At 48.2% G+C, this 20,763-nt stretch overlaps 1 protein-coding gene across 6 annotated transcripts in view; it reads left to right on the top strand.

Annotated features, from left to right (window-relative positions):
- The window catches only part of LOC127578643 (cytidine and dCMP deaminase domain-containing protein 1-like), a 75,173-nt gene that overhangs the window by 34,506 nt on the left and 19,904 nt on the right, over positions 1-20,763 (top strand). For 2 of the 6 annotated variants that reach the window (XR_007957545.1, XR_007957544.1), the window contains 9 exons: positions 113-147; positions 1,304-1,316; positions 2,898-2,932; positions 4,090-4,102; positions 5,539-5,573; positions 9,371-9,383; positions 13,001-13,107; positions 15,167-15,353; positions 18,934-19,407. Coding sequence is in view for 1 of the 6 variants with exons in the window: in XM_052030841.1 (XP_051886801.1) it covers positions 113-147; positions 1,304-1,316; positions 2,898-2,932; positions 4,090-4,102; positions 5,539-5,573; positions 9,371-9,383; positions 13,001-13,107; positions 15,167-15,353 (438 nt within the window). In the remaining 5 variants the exon portion in view is untranslated. Of the gene's footprint in view, positions 1-112; positions 148-1,303; positions 1,317-2,897; positions 2,933-4,089; positions 4,103-5,538; positions 5,574-8,165; positions 8,201-9,370; positions 9,384-13,000; positions 13,108-15,166; positions 15,354-18,933; positions 19,408-20,763 lie in introns of all 6 variants that reach the window. The other 4 variants (XM_052030841.1, XR_007957546.1, XR_007957547.1 and 1 more) reach the window with 4 other exon arrangements.

Here is a 20,763-nt window from a genome sequence, read left to right as displayed (position 1 = left end):
TGACGCACTGATCATTCCAACAGCATTGCTTACTGATTCGTTTTAAATCTCCTTTGCACCCAAATTCCAACTTGGAACAGAGCTGCTCCTAAACTACTTTGTTAACTTTCAGTTGCCGAGCAGAGCATCGAACAGCCGGATCCTCAGGTAAGCCGAGTCCTCACTGCCTGCGCAAAACCTCAGCTACTGTGTGCGCTGTCCCTCAGCACCCGTGCAGAGTTGGCGTCCTTGGCGCAGCTGGCAGGGACTGTGGGAGCTCAGTCACCGCTGCCGTCACTGGTTGCAGCTCAACTTAAGGGAGGGCAGAGCCGCGCAGCAGTTAGAACCGCTGCCCTCCGGCTCCAGACACTCGGGTTCCACCTGACCTCGGGCTCTGTCTGTGCGGAGTCTGCACATTTTTCCTGTGCCTGTGTGGGTTTCCTCCGGGTGCTTAAGTTTCCCTTCACATCCCAAAGACGTGCGGGTCGGTGGGTTACTTGGCTGTTGTGAATTACCCCCGGTGTGTGAGTGAGGGGTAGAATCTGGGGGGAGTTAATGGGAAGGTGGGGAGAATGGGTTACTGGGAAATAAGTGGGCAGCTGGTAGAAAAGAGCTGGGATAGGCTTGATGGGCCAAATAACATCCTTACATGCCAAGAGTTAATCTGGGAGTTTGGAAGTCCCTTTCCACTGGAAATACGAGTGTTTCTCATCGGGACTTTGCTCAGTCTCCATTTTGTTTCCCCTGCACACTCTGCAGAGCTCATTTGTTCAAGATAAATAATGAATGAACCTCTTAATGACTTTGATACACCTTGTGCATAGAAAATTGATATTAGTTTATTATTGTCACATGTACCGAGGTACAGCGAAAGCTTTTGTTTGCACGCCATCCAGCCAGATCATTCCTTATATAAGTACATCGAGGTAGTACAAAACAAAAAAAATACAGAATGCAGAATGAAGTGTACCAGTTCCAGAGAGAGTGCAGTGCAGGTAGACAAATAAAGTGCAAGGGCCATGATGAGATAGACTGGGAGATCATGAGTTCATCTTTATTGTATAAGAGGTCCTTTCAAGAGTCTGATGACAGTGGAATAGAAGCTGTCCTTGAGCCTGGTGGTACGTGTTCTCCAGCTTTTGTATCTTCTCCTTGATGAGAGGGGGGGAGAAGAGAGAATGACCGGGGTGGGAGGGATCCTTGGTTACATTGGCTGCTTTCCTGAGGCAGCGGGAAGTGTAGACGGAGTCAACGGAGGGGAAATAAAAACAATGTTCTACATTTTGCTTTTGTGGAATTAATACCTCAATTCTTTTTATTACAGCCGGAATCTCCTGGTGAGTAGAAGTTTACAATCTTTAAGGAAATTGTATGCATGCTCGTTCACAGATATAAAATCTAATTTTAAATAGTCATCCCCTTTTTATTATCCTTTGATGTTTCTTCTTGGAATTTTGCATTCTTCAGGTCATCAGCCAGAAACATTAACTTTGTTTCTCTCTCCACAAATGCTGCCTGACCTATTGAGTTTTTCCCAATGCTAATGGTTTTGGAGATAAACCCTCAGCAGGTCAGGCAGCATCTGTGGAGGGAGAAACAGAGTGCACCTTTCAGGTCGATGTACTTTCATCAGATCTGGGAGAAGTTAGAAATCAACCAAGTCTTTTGTTGTGGAGAAAATGGGGAGAGGAGGAGAGTGAGGGCAGAGTGGGGCAGGTTTGAGAGTCCGAGTGACCTCCTCCACCTACACCTCCTGTTTCCCTTGTGCTTGTGTGCAAAAGCCCTCCTGCCCTTGCACTCTCTCCCCAACCGCACTGTTCTTATTGACTCCGGGTTTAGTCTGGCTGTCTTGCTTTGATCTTCCCACTGGGCTGTCTGCTCCTGAATTCGGTTAGGTCACCTTCTCCCAGTACCAAATGAGCACTGTAGGATTGGTAGATGCTGCCCATCGACTTCTCTGATCTCAGCGTTTCCGATCACTGCAGACCTCACTGACTCTGTTCATCTATGGCACCTCGCACTGTGGCGTCATATCATGCAAGACTTTTGTCTAGACTTCTGTCAAAGTTGTGCTCTCAGTGTCTGGGCCTGCAAATACTGCTGTAAAATTCCAGGAGGAAAGTTACAACACTCCCCAACTCTGTCACACCATTTTCATTAAGCTGCTGCCAATGTTGTAATGCATGCTTGAACTTCTGTAAATAAAACCACCCTCTTTACAAAGTGAAACGTCTTCACTCTCTTTCTCTGCCCTCACTCTCTGCCCCCTCTGCTTCACTCTCTGCCCCTCTGCCCTCACTCTGCCCCCTCTGCCCTCACTCTCTGCCCCCTCTGCTTCACTCTCTGCCCCCTCTGCCCTCACTCTGTCCCCCTCTGCCCTCACTCTGTCCCCCTTTGCCCTGACTCTCTGCCCCCTCTGCCCTCACTCTCTCCCCCTCTGCCCTCACTCGCGCTCCCCCATTTCACCTCCTCCCTCTCCCCCAACCCCTGCCTCCTCCCATCCAATTTTGCCTCCTCCCTCTCCGTCCCACCATCGCCTCCTCCCCTACCATTTAACCTCCTCCCTCCCCCCACCCCCCTCCTCCCCTCCCGTTGCCCCTCCTCCCTCTGCCTTCCTCTTCCCACCCTTTCCTTTCACCTCCTTGCTCTTCTTTAACCCCCTCACATTCTCTTAACTCCGTCACCCCCTCACCTCCCCGTGACCCCACCCGCATTCTCCACCACCTCGACCCTCCCCCCCCAGTCACCACTCTCACAAATCCCCTTTCCCCACAGCGTTCCCATGTAATTCTCACCGTCCATATTCTGACGCACTGATCATTCCAACAGCATTGCTTTCTGATTCGTTTTAAATCTCCTTTGCACCCAAATTCCAACTTGGAACAGAGCTGCTCCTAAACTACTTTGTTAACTTTCAGTTCCCGAGCAGAGCAGCGAACAGCCGGATCCTCAGGTAAGCCGAGTCCTCACTGCCTGCGCAGAACCTCAGCTACTGTGTGCGCTGTCCCTCAGCACCCGTGCAGAGTTGGCGTCCTTGGCGCAGCTGGCAGGGACTGTGGGAGCTCAGTCACCGCTGCCATCACCGGTCGCAGCTCAACTTAAGGGAGGGCAGAGCTGCACAGCATTTAGAACCGCTGCCCTCCAGCTCCAGACACCCGGGTTCCAGCCTGACCTCGGGCGCTGTCTGTGCGGAGTCTACACATTCTCCCTGTGCCTGTGTATGTTTCCTCCGGGTGCTTCAGTTTCCCTTCACATCCCAAAGACGTGCGGGTCGGTGGGTTACTTGGCTGCTGTGAATTGCCCCCAGTGTGTGGGTGAGGGGTAGAATCTGGGGGAAGTTAATGGGAAGGTGGGGAGAATGGGTTACTGGGAAATAAGTGGACAGCTGGTAGAAAAGAGCTGGGATAGGCTTGATGGGCCAAATAACCTCCTTACATGCCAAGAGTTAATCTGGGAGTTTGGAAGTTCCTTTCCACTGGAAATACGAGTGTTTCTCATAGGGACTTTGCTCAGTCTCCATTTTGTTTCCACTGCACACTCTGCAGAGTTCATTTGTTCAAGATAAATAATGAATGAACCTCTTAATGAATTTGATATACCTTGTGCATAGAAAATTGGTAGTAGTTTATTATTGTCACATGTACCGAGGTACAGTGAAGGCTTTTGTTTGCACGCCCCCCAGCCAGATCACTCCTTACGCAAGTACGTCGAGGTAGTACAAGATGAAAAAAATACAGAATGCAGAATGAAGTGTTACAGTTCCAGAGAGAGTGCAGTGCAGGTAGACACATAAAGTGCAAGGGCCATGATGAGATAGACTGGGAGTTCAAGAGTTCATCTTTATTGTATAAGAGGTCCGTTGAAGAGTCTGATAACAGTGGGATAGAAGCAGTCCTTGAGCCTGGTGGTACATGTTCTCCAGCTTTTGTATCTTCTCCTTGATGAGAGGGGGGGAGAAGAGAGAATGACCGGGGTGGGAGGGATCCTTGGTTACATTGGCTGCTGTCCTGAGGCAGCGGGAAGTGTAAACGGAGTCAACGGAGGGGAAATAAAAACGATGGTCTACGTTTTGCTTTTGTGGAATTAATACCTCAATTCTTTTTATTTTAGCCGGAATCTCCTGGTGAGTAGAAGTTTACAATCTTTAAGGAAATTGTATGCATGCTCGTTCATGGATATAAAATCTAATTTTAAATAGTCAGCCCCTTTTTATTATCCTTTGATATTTTTTCTACGTATTTGGCATTCTTCAGGTCATCAACCAGAAACATTAACATTGTTTCTCTCTGAACAAATGCTGCCTGACCTATTGAGTGTTTTGCTATTGGCAGCATGCAGTTATTCCCAATGCTAATGGTTTTGGAGATAAACCCTCAGCAGGTCAGGCAGCATTTGTGGAGGGAGAAACCGAGTACACCTTTCAGGTTGATGAACTTTCATCAGATCTGGGAGAAGTTAGATATCAATCGTCTTTTGATGTGGAGAAAGTGGGGAGAGGAGGAGAGTGAGGGCAGAGTGGGGCAGGTTTGAGGGTCCGAGTGGCCTCCTCCTACTCCTGTTTCCCTTGTGTTTGTGGCAAAAGCCCTCTTGCCCTTGCACTCTCTCCCCCTTCCTTCTGTGTTTATTGACTCCAGGTTTAGTCTGGCTGTCTTGCTTTGATCTTCCCACTGGCCTTTCTGCTCCTGGAATCGGTCAGGTCACCTTCTCCAAGTATCAAATGACCACTGTAGGATGGGTAGATGCTGCCCATCGACTTCTCCGATCTCAGCGTTTCCGATCACTACAGACCTCACTGACTCTGTTCATCTACGGCACCTCGCACTGTGGCGTCATATTATGCAAGACTTTTGTCTAGACTTCTGTCAAAGTCGCGCTCTCATTCTCTGGGCCTGCAAATACTGCTGTAAAATTCCAGGAGGAAAGTCACAACACTCCCCAACTCTGTCACACCATTTTCATTAAGCTGCTGCCAATGTTGTAATGCATGCTTGAACTTCTGTAAATAAAACCACCCTCTTTACAAAGTGAAATGTCTTCACTCTGTCCCCCTCTGCCCTCACTCTGTCCCCCTCTGCCCTCACTTTCTGCCCCCTCTGCCCTCACTCGCACTCCCCCATTTCACCTCCTCCCTCTCCCCTCTACCTCCACCTCCTCTATACTGCCCCCACCTCCTTTCCTCCCATTTCGCCTCCTCACTCTCACCCCCACCCCCGCCTCCACCCCCCATATCACCTCATCCCTCCCCCCACCTCCGCCTCCCCTCCTCCCATTTTGCCTCCTCCCTCTCTGTCCCCACCATCACCTCCTCCCCTACTATTTCACATCCTCCCTCTCCCCGTGCCCCCACCCGCATTCTCCACCACCTCGACCCTCACCCCCCCCAGTCACCACTCTCACAAATCCCCTTTCCCCACAGCGTTCCCATGTAATTCTCACCGTCCATATTCTGACGCACTGATCATTCCAACAGCATTGCTTTCTGATTCGTTTTAAATCTCCTTTGCACCCAAATTCCAAGTTAGAACAGAGCTGCTCCTAAACTACTTTGTTAACTTTCAGTTGCCGAGCAGAGCAGCGAACAGCCGGATCCTCAGGTAAGCAGAGTCCTCACTGCCTGCGCAGAACCTCAGCTACTGTGTGCGCTGCCCCTCAGCACCCGTGCAGAGTTGGCGTCCTTGGCGCAGCTGGCAGGGACTGTGGGAGCTCAGTCACCGCTGCCGTCACTGGTCACAGCTGAACTTAACGGGGGGCAGAGCAGCGCAGCAGTTAGAACCGCTGCCCTCCAGCTCCAGACACCCGGGTTCCACCTGACCTCGGGCGCTGTCTGTGCGGAGTCTGCATGTTCTCCCTGTGCCTGTGTGGGTTTCCTCCAGGTGCTTAAGTTTCCCTTCACATCCCAAAGACGTGCGGGTCGGTGGGTTACTTGGCTGTTGTGAATTACCCCCGGTGTGTGAGTGAGGGGTAGAATCTGGGGGGAGTTGATTTGAAGGTGGGGAGAATGGGTTACTGGGAAATAAGTGGACAGCTGGTAGAAAAGAGCTGGGATAGGCTTGATGGAAGTCAAGAGTTAATATGGGAGTTTGGAAGTCCCTTTCCACTGGAAATGCAAGTGTTTCTCATAGGGACTTTGCTCAGTCTCCATTTTGTTTCCCCTGCACACTCTGCAGAGTTCTTTTGTTCAAGATAAATAATGAATGAACCTCTTAATGAATTTGATATACCTTGTGCATAGAAAATTGGTAGTAGTTTATTATTGTCACATGTACCGAGGTACAGTGAAGGCTTTTGTTTGCGTGCCCCCCAGCCAGATCACTCCTTACGCAAGTACGTCGAGGTAGTACAAGACAAAAAAATACAGAATGCAGAATGAAGTGTTACAGTTCCAGAGAGAGTGCAGTGCAGGTAGACAAATAAGGTGCAAGGGCCATGATGAGATAGACTGGGAGATCATGAGTTCATCTTTATTGTATAAGAGGTCCTTTCAAGAGTCTGATAACAGTGGAATAGAAGCTGTCCTTGAGCCTGGTGGTACGTGTTCTCCAGCTTTTGTATCTTCTCCTTGATGAGAGGGGGGGAGAAGAGAGAATGACCGGGGTGGGAGGGGTCCATGATTATATTGGCTGCTGTCCTGAGGCAGCGGGAAGTGTAGACGGAGTCAACGGAGGGGAAATAAAAACAATGTTCTATATTTTGCTTTTGTGGAATTAATACCTCAATTCTTTTTATTTTAGCCGGAATCTCCTGGTGAGTAGAAGTTTACAATTTTTAAGGGAATTGTATGCATGCTCATTCACAGATATAAAATCTAATTTTAAATAGTCATCCCCTTTTTATTATCCTTTGATGTTTTTTCTTAGAATTTTGCATTCTTCACGTCATCAGCCAGAAACATTAACTTTGTTTCTCTCTCCACAAATCGTGCCTGACCTATTGAGCTATTTCCAATGCTAATGGTTTTGGAGATAAACCCTCAGCAGGTCAGGCAGCATCTGTGGAGGGTGAAACAGAGTGCACCTTTCAGGTCGATGTACGTTCCTCAGATCTGGGAGAAGTTAGAAATCAACCAAGTCTTTTGTTGTGGAGAAAATGGGGAGAGGAGGAGAGTGAGGGCAGAGTTTGGCAGGTCTGAGGGTCTGAGTGGCCTCCTCCACCTCCAGTTTCCCTAGTGTTTTTGGCAAAAGCCCTCCTGCCCTTGAACTCTCCCCCCAACCGCGCTGTTCTTATTGACTCCGGGTTTAGTCTTGCTGTCTTGCTTTGATCTTCCCAGTGGGCTTTCTGCCCCTGGAATCGGTCAGGTCACCTTCTCCCAGTACCAAATGACCGCTGTAGGATGGGTAGATGCTGCCAATTGACTTTTCCGATCTCAGCACTTCTGATCACTGCAGACCTCACCGACTCTGTTCATCTCCGGCACCTCGCACTGTGGCGTCATATTATGCAAGACTTTTGTCTAGACTTCTGTCAAAGTCGCGCTCTCATTCTCTGGGCCTGCAAATACTGCTGTAAAATTCCAGGAGGAAAGTTACAACACTCCCCAACTCTGTCACACCACTTTCATTAAGCTGCTGCCAATGTTGTAATGCATGCTTGAACTTCTGTAAATAAAACCACCCTCTTTACAAAGTGAAACGTCTTCACTCTCTTTCTCTGCCCTCACTCTCTGCCCCCTCTGCTTCACTCTCTGCCCCTCTGCCCTCACTCTGCCCCCTCTGCCCTCACTCTCTGCCCCCTCTGCTTCACTCTCTGCCCCCTCTGCCCTCACTCTGTCCCCCTCTGCCCTCTCTCTGCCCCTCTGTCCTCACTCGCGCTCCCCCATTTCACCTTCTCCCTCTCCCCCAACCCCCGCCTCCTCCCCTCCCGTTGCCCCTCCTCCCTCTGCCTTCCTCTTCCCACCCTTTCCTTTCACCTCCTTGCTCTTCTTTAACCCCCTCACATTCTCTTAACTCCGTCACCCCCTCCCCTCCCCGTGCCCCCACCCACATTCTCCACCACCTCGACCCCCACCCCCCAGTCACCACTCTCACAAATCCCCTCTCCCCACAGCGTTCCCATGTAATTCTCACCGTCCATATTCTGACGCACTGATCATTCCAACAGCATTGCTTTCTGATTCGTTTTAAATCTCCTTTGCACCCAAATTCCAACTTGGAACAGAGCTGCTCCTAAACTACTTTGTTAACTTTCAGTTCCCGAGCAGAGCAGCAAACAGCCGGATCCTCAGGTAAGCCGAGTCCTCACTGCCTGCGCAGAACCTCAGCTACTGTGTGCGCTGCTCCTCAGCACCCGTGCAGAGTTGGCGTTGTTGACGCTGCTGGCATGGACTGTGGGAGCTCAGTCACCACTGCCGTCATTGGTCGCAGCTCAACTTAAGGGAGGGCAGAGTCGTGCAGCAGTGAGAACCACTGCCTTCCAGCACCAGACACCCGGGTTCCACCTGACCTGGGGCGCTGTCTGCGCGGAGTCTGCACGTTCTCCCTGTGCCTGTGTGGGTTTCCTTCAGGTGCTTAAGTTTCCCTTCACATCCCTAAGACGTGCGGGTCAGTGGGTTACTTGGCTGTTGTGAATTACCCCCGGTGTGTGGGTGAGGGGTAGAATCTGGGGGAAGTTGATGGGAAGGTGGGGAGAATGGGTTACTGGGAAATAAGTGGACAGCTGGTAGAAAAGAGCTGGGATAGGCTTGATGGGCCAAATAGCCTCCTTACATGCCAAGAGTTAATCTGGGAGTCTGGAAGTCCCTTTCCACTGGAAATATGAGTGTTTCTCATCGGGACTTTGCTCAGTCTCCATTTTGTGACAGGACCCAGATTTCCACTGCACACTCTGCAGAGTTCATTTGTTCAAGATAAATAATGAATGAACCTCTTAATGACTTTGATACACCTTGTGCATAGAAAATTGGTATTAGTTTATTATTGTCACATGTACCGAGGTACAGCGAAAGCTTTTGTTTGCGCGCCATCCAGCCAGATCATTCCTTACGTAAGTACATCGAGGTAGTAGAAGAGGAAAAAAAAATACAAAATGCAGAATGAAGTGTACCAGTTCCAGAGAGAGTGTAGTGCAGGTAGACAAATAAAGTGCAAGGGCCATGATGAGATAGACTGGGAGATCATGAGTTCATCTTTATTGTATAAGAGGTCCTTTCAAGAGTCTGATGACAGTGGAATAGAAGCTGTCCTTGAGCCTGGTGTTACGTGTTCTCCAGCTTTTGTATCTTCTCCTTGATGAGATTGTGGAGAAGAGAGAATGACCTGGGTGGGAGGGTGCTTGATTACATTGGCTGCTCTCCTGAAGCAGCGGGAAGTGTAGACGGAGTCAATGGAGGGGAAATAAAAACAATGGTCTACATTTTGCTTTTGTGGAATTAATACCTCAATTCTTTTTATTACAGGCGGAATCTCCTGGTGAGTAGAAGATTACAATCTTTAAGGAAATTGTATGCATGCTCGTTCACAGATATAAAATCTAATTTTAAATAGTCATCCCTTTTATTATCCTGTGATGTTTTTTCTTAGAATTTGGCATTCTTCAGGTCATCAACCAGAAACATTAACTCTGTTTCTCTCTCCACAAGGTGGGCAGGCACAGTAGTGCAGCGGTTAGCGTAACGCTTTACAGCGCCAGCGACCCGGGTTCAATTCCGGCCCCTGTCTGTAAGGAGTTTGTACGTTCTCCCCATGTCTGCATGGGTTTCCTCCGGGTGCTCTGGTTTCCTCCCATATTCCTAAGACGTACAGGTTAGGAAGTTGTGGGCATGCTATGTTGGCGCCAGAAGCTTGGCGACACTTGCGGGCTGCCCCCCAGAACACTCTACGCAAATGATGCATTTCACTGTGTGTTTTGATGTACTTGTGACTAATAAAGATACCTTAAATGCTGCCTGACCTATTGAGTGTTTTGCCATTGGCACCATGCAGTTATTCCCAATGCTAATGGTTTTGGAAATAAACCCTCAGCAGGTCAGGCAGCATCTGTGGAGGGAGAAATAGAGTACACCTTTCAGGTGAATGAACTTTCATCAGATCTGGGAGAAGTTAGAAATCAAACAAGCCTTTTGATGTGGAGAAAGTGGGGAGCGGAGGAGAGTGTGAAAGGGAAGGTGTGTGATGGAGTGGAGGGATCCACTCACACGTGTGGTGGAGCAAGATGAGGGAGATTGCAGGAAGGATTTCTGGAAGAGATGTTAATGGGAGAAGACAAATAAAATCTGGAACTAAGGGGAGGATAATCTGAAATTCAAGAGCAGGATTTGCTCATAATTTGAGGACACAGTGCCCAGCTGGAAGATGAGGTATTGTTTGCCGTCATCGAGTGGTTCAGCAGGGAAACAGGGCCTTCAGCCCATCGATTCCATGCCAGCACATTTACCTGACTCCTACACCAATCCCATTTTATTTGTTCTTCCCACACTTTCCTCAGCTCCCCCCCAGATTCTACAACTCACCTACACACTGGGGGAAATTTACAGCGGCCGATTAATCTACCACCCTGCATGTGTTTGGGATGTGGGAGGAAACCAGAGCACCTGAAGGAAACCCAGAGGTTATAAGGAGAACATGCAAACTCCACACAGACAGCAGCCGAGGTCAGGATCGAACCCGGGTCTCTGGTGCTGTGAGGCAGCAGCTCTACCAGCTTTGCCAGTGTGCCGACCTTACACTGGGCTGCTGGAACAGTATACAAGGCCAGACACATCAGCGTAGAAGCAGGATGGAGAATTAAATCACAGACAAATGGTAGTATTGGCAGTGAAAAACACGATGATGCTGGAGGAACTCAGCAGGCCAGGCAGCATCCGTGGAGAAAAGCAGGCGGTCAATATTTCAGGTCAGGACCCTTCTTCAGGACTGAAGATAGGAAAAGGAGGAAGCCCGATATATAGGAGGGAGAAGCAGAGCAGTGATAGGTGGACAGAAGAGGGGAGGCGGGATGGTTCTCCCCATTGCCAGTCACTTCAACTCCCCCTCCCACACTATCCCTGATATGTCCATCCTCGGCCTCCTCCACTGCCAGGAGAATTCCAAGCACAAACTGGAGGAACAGCACCTCATTTTCCGTCTTGGAACCTTGCAGCCTAACGGCATGAACATTGAATTCTCCCACTGTAGGTAATCCCCACCCCCTTCCCCACACCCCACCCCCTTCCCCACACCCCCCCACCCCCCCCCAACCCCCCCCCACCAGGCTTCTTCTCTTCTTCCCTTTCCCAGCCTATCTCTTTTTTCTACACTTTTTGTTCCCCTCTCTCTCCCTCCCTTTGACCCACCCGCGGTGGATCTGCTCTGCCCTCCTTCCCCGCACCTGCCCATCACTATCTCTTACCTGCATCTACCTACCACCACCCTGTGCCCACCCCACCTCCCCTCCATTGTCCACCTATCACTGCCCTGCTTTTCCCTCCTATATATTGGGCTTCCCCTCTTCCTATCTTCAGTCCTGAAGAAGGGTCCTGACCCAAAACGTTGACCGCCTGCTTTTCTCCACGGATGCTGCCTGGCCTGCTGAGCTCCTCCAGCATCATCGTGTTTTTCATCTGGATTCCAGCATCTGCATCTGCAGTTTCTGTATATTGGCAGTGTTTGCCTTCTGCTCTGACATCAAGTGTCATCATCAAACAACCCAAGAGAAGCACAGTATGGAACAGGTATCTGTGTCATCCCATCCATCAATCCCAAACGAAGCTCATGAAAGGGGTGGCGGCAGCTGCAAGGAACAGCAATATAACAATTCTTTTTTAATGCAATATCACAAAGGTCGTTAAGAATTATTCTCAAACTGAAATTGAGCAAAGTTTGACACTGTCACATAAAGCACTGCCTGAGCAGATGGACAAAGGGATATAATGCAGAGAGGTTTCAAAGAACATCTTAAGAAGGAAGTAATTTGGATGTAGTTCCAGAACATGGGTTTGAGTGTTGGGTGATTAAAATCAGGAGGCCACTGGAGGGCAGCACTGGGCAAGTGCAAAGATCCAACATCATCGAGCCGTAGAGTTATACAGCACAGAAACAGACCCTTCAGCCCAACTGGTCCATGCTGACCAAGATCATATCTGACCTTATAAATGAGGCTGAAATGAGGTGAGCAATGTAACATCCCAAGTCAATGGCAATGCTCAAGACGATGATTTAATTTCGTCAGAAGGTTGCCTTCCTGCCTGCTCACAGCACTGATGTTTGAGGTACTGTAAGTTAAAAAAAGGAACATTAAAGTTATTCCAAGTTCTTCGTAAGCACTTCTTAAGGAAGAGTAATAACCCTCTCACTGATCCACAAGAATGCACATTTTGGATTTCCTCAGTCAAATGGTTTTGCAATGAAACATTTCAATAAACAAAGTAATATTTTAAGCTGAAGAGAAAATGGGCTTCATGCTGATACCATATTCAGTGCCAGATATCCAGTTTTCCACAAATAATCACAATATATTCAACCCAATTGCACTGCATCAAACTACTGTTTCAATTGGCTCAGTGAGCGCGTTTTCTTGTCTCATGGCTGAAGAAAGGTTGCATGAAGTGAAGGGACCAAGTAGGGAAATATAGCAGAGCACAGGTTTCAGGATAGACTCAGTGTGAGACAGTGCTGATGAAAAGTCACCAACCAACCTGAGATACCAACTCTGCTCCTTTCCCCACCAACACTACCTGACCTGCTGAATATTTTCAGCAATTTCTATTTCAGTTCAATTTAAGACAAATTATCTATTAATTAATCAAAAAAAAAAGAACAGCAAGTACAATGTAGTTTTCCAGGGAAATATATCCTAAAGCTGCCTGATTAGCATGACTCCCAAAGCTTTTGAGGTAATTCTATTCAAGGGCAGAGCCTTTTCGTTTGGTTGGTAAAGTGACTGACAGAGCAAGTGGTCTCAGCATCCTCTGCCTGGGACCCTCATCACTTCATGTCAACTGTCACAACTGGTATCTCAATATTATTGTCAAGAGCAAATAGTTGGTCAGAGAGGTGACTGTGACCTCTCAGAGTGGGAGCTTACACTGTGTCTCCTTGGTTGGACGTAGGTGGCCTGGTCCGCTTGCCAAAGAAAGATGACCTGATGATGTATCTGGCTTTGCACATGGAAAGATCTCCCTTGTGTGAGGAGCCAAAAGAAAAGGACAATATTAAAGTAAGTACTTTAAATATACGAGATAGAAGCAGGAGTTGTCCATACCATGACAGTATGAAAAAACAGAATGCAGAATATAGTGTTACAGTTACAGGGAGGGTGCAGTGCGGGTAGACAAATGAGGTGCAAGGGCCATGACGAGGTAGACTGAGAGAGCAAAAGTTCATCTTTATTGTACAAGAGGTCCATTCAAGAGTCTTATATCAGTGGGATAGAAGCTGCCCTTGAGCCTGGTGGTACGTGTTCTCCAGCTTTTGTATCTTGGAAAAACCTTTAGATCTGTCAAAAGATTTTCCTTTCATAAAGCCGTGTTGCCTCTGCTCAATCATTTACCTGAGTGTTTTGGGTGCACAGTTACCACTTCCCTAATGACGAACTCCAGCCATTTCCCAACAACTGATTGGTGGTTTTCCCCCATGTTCTCCCAACATGGCCAACTGAATAACAGTGTTACACGTCAACCATCCCAAATGACCGGGACAAACCTGAAATCCGGGGAAGCTTAGACATTCCACTCTCCCGGCCGTTCCTCGTCATTGTGACCAGGTTGTCCCTCAGGCTCTTGGGCCCACACTGAACCTGGTAAATGCTGTGAGAAAGACTGAAGGGGCTTGTTTCAGACCACTGGCTGGTTGGCTCCATGCCACTGCTGTGTAATAGTGATCCAGTTGGTCCCTTTTACCCCTGTAAGTTATTATTCTCTTCAAGTGCTTGTCCATTTCGGTCAAGCAATGACTTCCAGATCATACACATACCCACAGGCAATAAACTTTGGGTTCTTGACCTTGCCACCAAAGGAAACACTTGTTCTTTGTTGGGCCATTCATACATTGGACATTGTCAAACATTCAAATCTGGGCAGCCCATGAGGTTGATCGTACAGGCGATCCCCACATCACCAGGGTTCAGCTAAAGGAAGTTCACACTTACAGAATTTACAAATCACTACCCAAAAGTCTGAGGTACGGAATAAAATTCACTCTCATGGAATCTACATGCACAAAAGTAAATAAATCAACATAAAATTTATCTGCTTTCAACTTGCGTTTCTTGACGCTTGCCCAGAAGACGTGGCCTCATGTTACAGAAAATCACAATATGGATAGTTTTCGAGGAATGCAATCCCCTGTTACCATAGAGTCACTTGGACTGATACCTGCAACTGGTCTCTGCCCAGTACTGGGACGATACAGCTGTCCTATGCTCCCCCCTGCTGATTAGATACAGAGTGAAGGTCCAACATCAACCCATGAGTGATTCCCAGTGACAGGAAATGGGGTGGAGTTGGGAATGGGATCGTCCTGTGAGCCAGCAGAGACTGGCTGGTAATTGGTTTATTATTGTCACATGTACTGAGGTACAGTGAAAAGCTTTGTTTGCGTGCCATCCAGACAAATTCATTCCAGGGAGTACAAGGGGGAAAAACAGAATACAAAATATAATGTTACAGTTACAGAGAGAGTACAGTGTGGGTAGACAAATAAGGTGCAAGGACCATGACGATGTAGATTGAGAGATCAAGAGTTCATCTTTATCGTATAAGAGGTCCATTTAAGAGTCTTATAACGGTGGGATAGAAGCTGTCCTTGAGCCTGGTGGTACATGTTCTCCAGCTTTTATATCTTCTGCATGGGAGGGGGGAGAAGAGAGAATGACCGGGGTAGGATGGGTCCTTGATTATGTTGGGTGCTTTCCCGAGAGAGCAGGAAGTGTGGGCAGAGTCAATGGAGGGGAGGCTGATTTCCATGATGGACTGGGCTGTCCCCACAACTCTCTGCAACTTCTTGCGGTCTTGGGCACAGCAGTTGTCATACCAAGCTGTGTTGCATCAGGATAGGATGCTTTCTATGGTGTATCTGTTAAAATTGGTGAGGGTCGACGGGGACATGCCAAATTTCCTTAGCCTCCTGAGGAAGTAGAAGCGCTTTCTTGGCTGTGACGTCTACGTGGCTGGACCAGCATGGGCCAAAACGGCCTCCTTCTATGTCTGAAGGAGATGGAATACATAAAGCTCAGAGCTGAAGGTGATAGGTCCTCTCTACCTTTGTTTTAATTTCAGTTTTATAAAACCGGCATTGCTATCCTGAACACCAAGGGCAGCAATCACATACTTGCCATTGACTGCTCCAGAAATGGGCTTCATGCTGTGCAGAAAGCACTTCTCTCCTCTCCAAGGTGTCAGCAGGGATGTACCATCTACCTGTCCAGGTATCCCTGTATCATCTGTGCAAAACTACTCATTCAAGGTACGTGTTGGGTAATGGGATGACCGGGGTTCCCGAGTAAAGTCAGAAATCTTCCTCATTTCATCCCTGCAGTGAGGAGGAAACCTAGCAGAACATTTCTCAATAAGGTATCACCGTAGGATCCGTACACAACAACAGAGGGAATCAGAAGCTTGAACAAAGGGTAAACACTCATGGGAAAAGTGTGGGAGCTGCGAGAGAGCCGACAGACACAGCGGTAGGCACTACGAAAGAGAAGAGAGGCACAGGGTCAAGGTCATGGTAGAGGGAGGGGACAATGAGGAAGGAGTCCATGGTAGAGGCATGGAGCAGACAGCTGAGAGACCAGAGCTGGCGACAGAGGAACCAGTAGAGGTGGTAGCAAGGCTGGAGTACAGCATGCAGTAGGGGGAAATGCACACAGACTAAAATAGATTGAGAAGAGGAGGCAGACGCCATGAATAAGTAGCCAGGGACCATAAGAGAGGAACCACTGGGTTGGGTGAACGTTATGATGGAGGTGATTTGGAAACCAGGATTAAATCTGCCTCGACCACCCTCAGCGAGGTTACAGACAATGGAAGTCACACAGGAACAGGAGTGGGCCGTCAAGATCACACCTGATCTCCTACACCAACACCATTTACCTTGTGCTGCCATCATTCCTGGGTCTGGAGTCCTCAGACGGGACAAACATTCTTCCTGCATCTGTAGCCCTGTAATTGCCTCTCAATGAGGTAACATCTCATTCTTCTCACCTGTAGAGTGCAGAGGTGCAGCCCAGTCAACGTCCTCCCATGTGACAGATACATCATCCCCAGAACCAGTCCAGTGAACCTTCACTGAACTCCCTCAAGAGCAGTTCCATCTTCCGTTGGCTAAAGAGAGCAAAATTATACACAATACTTCAGGTGATGTCTCACCAAGAGCCTGCATGCTTACAGGAAGACATCCTTATTCTTGCAATCGAATCCTCACAGTACAGGCAACAGGACTATTTGTCTAATGAACTGCCTGTTGCACCTGTATGGTGTTGGCTTTCAGTGACAGGTACAAGCACACCCAGACCCTCTGAACATCAACAGCTCTCGGTCTCTTAACATTTTGAAAATACTCAGCGTTTCTGCGTGCCATTTCGATTGGCCTTCCCGCCCCCACACCGACCCGTCTGTCCTCGGCCTTCTCTACTGCCAGGGTGAGGCCCAACACAAACTGGAGGAACAACACCTGATGTTGCGCCCGGGTAGTCTGCAACCCAACGGCATGAATATTGAGTTTTCCGAGTTTAGTTTTCGTTCTTTTTCGTTCCCCCTTTTCCCCTCCCCCTCCCCCCACCAATCCTCCTCTTGCCCTCTCATTTTCGTCTCATTTCTCATAACACCCCCCCCCCCAGCCCCGCTTCACCCACCTTCGACCCCTCCCCCTCCTGGTTCCATCCACTCACTACACCCACAATGCTCACACACAGGTTCTCCCCACCCCCATCTTATTCTGGTTCCAACGGCCGTTCACCTCTCCCCCAGTGGTTCCCATTCCCCCCTCCTTTACTGATCAGAGTCCAGTGCTGGTGGCCCTTTGTGTTCCCGCTTATCTCCCTCCAGCGGCTGCCTCCCACCTCCACCCTCCCCTCCCCTCACCTCGCTCCATCTGGTTTATTCCCCTTTTTCCTCTCTCTGCTTTGTCTGCCTCCGTCTCTCATTCACCTGCCACTGCCTCCCAGATCCACCCCCCTCCCTGGCACCACCTGCCTGTCATCTCACACCCCTCCTCAGTCCACCAATCACCTCGGAATCCCTTCCCCTCACCTCTCCTCCTCTACTCTTTACACCGGCCATCTCCCCCCTCTCCACTCTCGGTCCTGATGCAGGGTTTCGACCCGAAACGTCGACATTTCCTTGACCCGCTGGGTTCCTGCAGCAGATTGTTTGTTGCTGGATCCAGATTCCAGCATCTGCAGTTTCCTGTGTCAGCATTTCTGCTTCCTCTACCAAAGCGGATACCCCCACAATTGTCCGTATTGTACCCCATCTGCCAAATTGTTACCCACTCACCCAACTTGCAGTGTCAGAATCTCCGTCTCCTGTAGCTACCTGTATCGTATCGCTCTACACACACTTGCGAAAATTCTTTCATTTCATCAAATAATGACCCTAACACTACCCATAATTAAACTAATGGAATATATACTGTCCGCAGTTGTTAACATTTTACTATCATTATTACCAGCTTGAAAAATTCTTTGAAAGTTTATGGGGGAATTTGTGTAAAGTCGTATCTCAGTAAATCAGGTCGTCCATGGGAAACCCCTGTGTGCCTTTTGAGCTTTGCATCATCATCACCGCCCACATCCCCACTTCATTTGGTGTCATGAGCAAACTTGGAAATGCTGCATTTGGTCCTCTCGGTCAGGCTTGGGTACGGATGAGCCTCAAGTGCTGATTGCTGCGGTACACCACTGGTCATACAACATAGAACAGCACAGCACTGGACAGGCCATTCAGCCCATGATGTTGTGCCGACCTTGATGCCGATTTATACTAAATGTCCTCCTCCTGTGTATCATCCACATCCCTCCATTCCCTTCATATTCATGTGTCTGTCTAAAAAACCTCTCAAGCTCCACCAAGCTGCCCGCTCCCACTGCTACCCCTGGTGACCCGCTCCAGGCACCCACCACTCTCTGCAGAAAAAAATTTGCCCCTCACGTCAAACTCCCTGCCCACACCCCCCCCCCCCCCCCAAACCTTAAAAGCACATCCTCTGGTGTTTGACATTTCTACCCTAGGGAAAAGATTCTGACTGTCTACCCTATCTACACCTTTCATAATTTTAAAAACCTCGATCAGGTCTCCCCTCAGCCTCCGACGCTCGAGGGAGAACAACCCAAGTTTGTCTAACCTTTCCTTATAGCTCAGACCTTCTAATCCAGGCAGCATCCTGGTGAACCTCTTCTGCACTTTCTCCGCAATCTTGACAACCTTCCTATAATGGGTCACAGTCTGTCTTGCTGAGGTTTAATCCCATATTTTGTTTTCTACCTGCTAACCAACTCTCTGTCCACATGTTACCCCGATTCCATGTACTATAACCTTAATCACTAACGTCACATATGAAGCCTTATCGAAGGCCTTCTGAAAATCTAAATATACCACATCTACTGGTCGCCCTCATCTACTCTGCCAGATGCATCCATGAAGAACTCCAATGGATTACTCAACCATGATTTCCCTTTCATAAGTTCACATTTTTCATACTGTTATTTTCTAAGTGGTATCACGTCTTTCATTTAAATTCCAGCATTTTCCCCACTGCTGTTTCAGTAGAACAGGTCAGTCGATCCCAGTTGTGTGTGTCTCTTCTTAAATCCTGCGGTCACATTTGTACCCTCCTGTCTGCAGGAGCCATTCCAGAATCAGTCAAATTTTGGAAGAAGACACAGCCAAAGCATCCACTGTCTCCAAAACCACCTCTTTCAAAGCACTGGGATGCGGGTCATCATGTCCTTAGTATTTATCGGTGTTTGGGCTCATCGACTTCTCAACACTTGCGTATTGAACCCTGGAATTCGTGTTTAACCCCGAGGTAATCTCTCTTCCATCAGGTGGTGTTCATCACGTTTGCTATTGGCCTAACCTGGAACGACTGGAAGAGGAGAAACCAGAGGTTAGGGCTGACATCACCAGTGTTAGTCAGCTCTTTCTTGAGGCTAGAGTCATTTGTGACATGTACATCCCGTTAGTGGACTTAGATACCGTTCAGAGGAAGATTTCACCAAAAACAAAAGTGATACCAACAACAGACCCCATAGAATGCAGGTCAATCTTTAACTTGCCTGAAGAGGTAATGACAAACATCCTGGAAGCTCTGGATTTGTTGCATATTAAAGAGAAAGATTACAAGGCCATGTTCATGAACCAGGTACAAAATGCATATGATTGCTACAGAGCGCTGATAAACAGCTCTGATGGAAGTTTTGAAAATGCAGAAGCGGGACAACCCAGTGAACCTGAGGAAATTGAGAAGAGGAAATATATACATGCCCTGCAGCTGTGCTTCCTTCTGACTGCATGAACTGGTAAGGAAAAGTTGACTTCCCCTCCATTCCTGCCTATGGAAGTCTGTGTGTGCCCATTGAGTAGATTGTTGATGCTGGACCTGGGAAACTCACAGTACATTGCAAAAGGGACACCCTCGATGTGCTGGAAATTTGCAATAAGAACAGAAACTGCTGAAAATCCTGAGCAGGTCAGGTAGCATCTGTGGAAAGAGAAACAGGGTTGATGTTTCAGGTTGATGACGTTTCCCCAAAAGTTCCAGACAAACTTTGTTGCAGAGAGAGGGGACAGGGAGGAAAAATCAAATTTCAGGCAATAAATTCAGCAACCCCCAACTTACACCTTCTCCAGGTTCTTCATTGTGCCTTCACCTCTTGCTCCATCTTTTACCATCTCTACTGCAGAGCAGATTCCCCAGGGTGTTGCCTGGATTGGAAGACTTTAGTTACGGGGAGAGATTGGACAGGCTGGGCTTGCTTTCCCCGGAGCGAAGGAGGCTGAGGGGTGAGCTGATGGAAGTATGTATGATTATGACAGGGTAGATCGTCAAAATCTTTTTCCATGGCAGTGGGATTGAAAACAGAAGGGCTTAGATTTAAGAAGAGAGGAAGGACTTTTTAAAGGGATCTGAGGGGTAAGTTATTGATACCTGGAGCTCAATGGCAGAGGAGGTAGTGGAATCAGATATAATCACTACACTTAAGGAGACATTTAGACAGATGCTCAAGTAGGCAAGGCATAGAAGGCATGTGGGCAAGTGGGATTAGTGTAGTTGGGCAAAAAGTCAGGATGGATATGTGGGCCAGAGGGCCCGTTTCTGTGCTGTACGACTGTATGACTCTCCTTTCACAGGTCCTCTCCTCTCCTTCCTCCTTTACCTGAACCTTAATGACTTACATTTATCCAGCGAGAAGAAGGATCATCGGCCTGAAACGTTGACTCTGTTTCCCTCTCCAGAGGTGCTGCTCGACCTGCTGAGAATCCCCAGCATTTTCTGTTTTCATTTCACATGATACATTGGTTTTTGTTTTATTCACTTTCCTTGGGGTTGCCAAGTGAGTTGGACGTCTGGGACCTTTGTTCAGTCCTTTTTTATTTCAACTTTATGTAATTCCACAAGATAAAAGCGTCAGAAGGGAAGCTCTGCCTCTCATTTAATTCAGCACACCTTGTTAACCACCCGTACCAATTTGTGGTGGTAATGATGGTAAAACTGCTGGTGTTCACTGTTAGAACACTGAAAATTGCAGCAACTTTGAAATTTCTATGCAAAGAAGTTTAACCTGGAAGTTGCTGCTGCAATTTAGCTAAAGGCTGCAATGGCAGAGTCCCTGACAATATAACCAGCACTGAGATTAACAGGGCTGTGAACTAAA

Source organism: Pristis pectinata, chromosome 15 (genome assembly GCF_009764475.1).
Source record: "Pristis pectinata isolate sPriPec2 chromosome 15, sPriPec2.1.pri, whole genome shotgun sequence".
NCBI classification, from domain to species: Eukaryota; Metazoa; Chordata; class Chondrichthyes; order Rhinopristiformes; family Pristidae; genus Pristis; species Pristis pectinata.
Note: the sequence above shows the minus strand (reverse complement) of the source record. Positions and strands in the feature narration are given on the sequence as shown.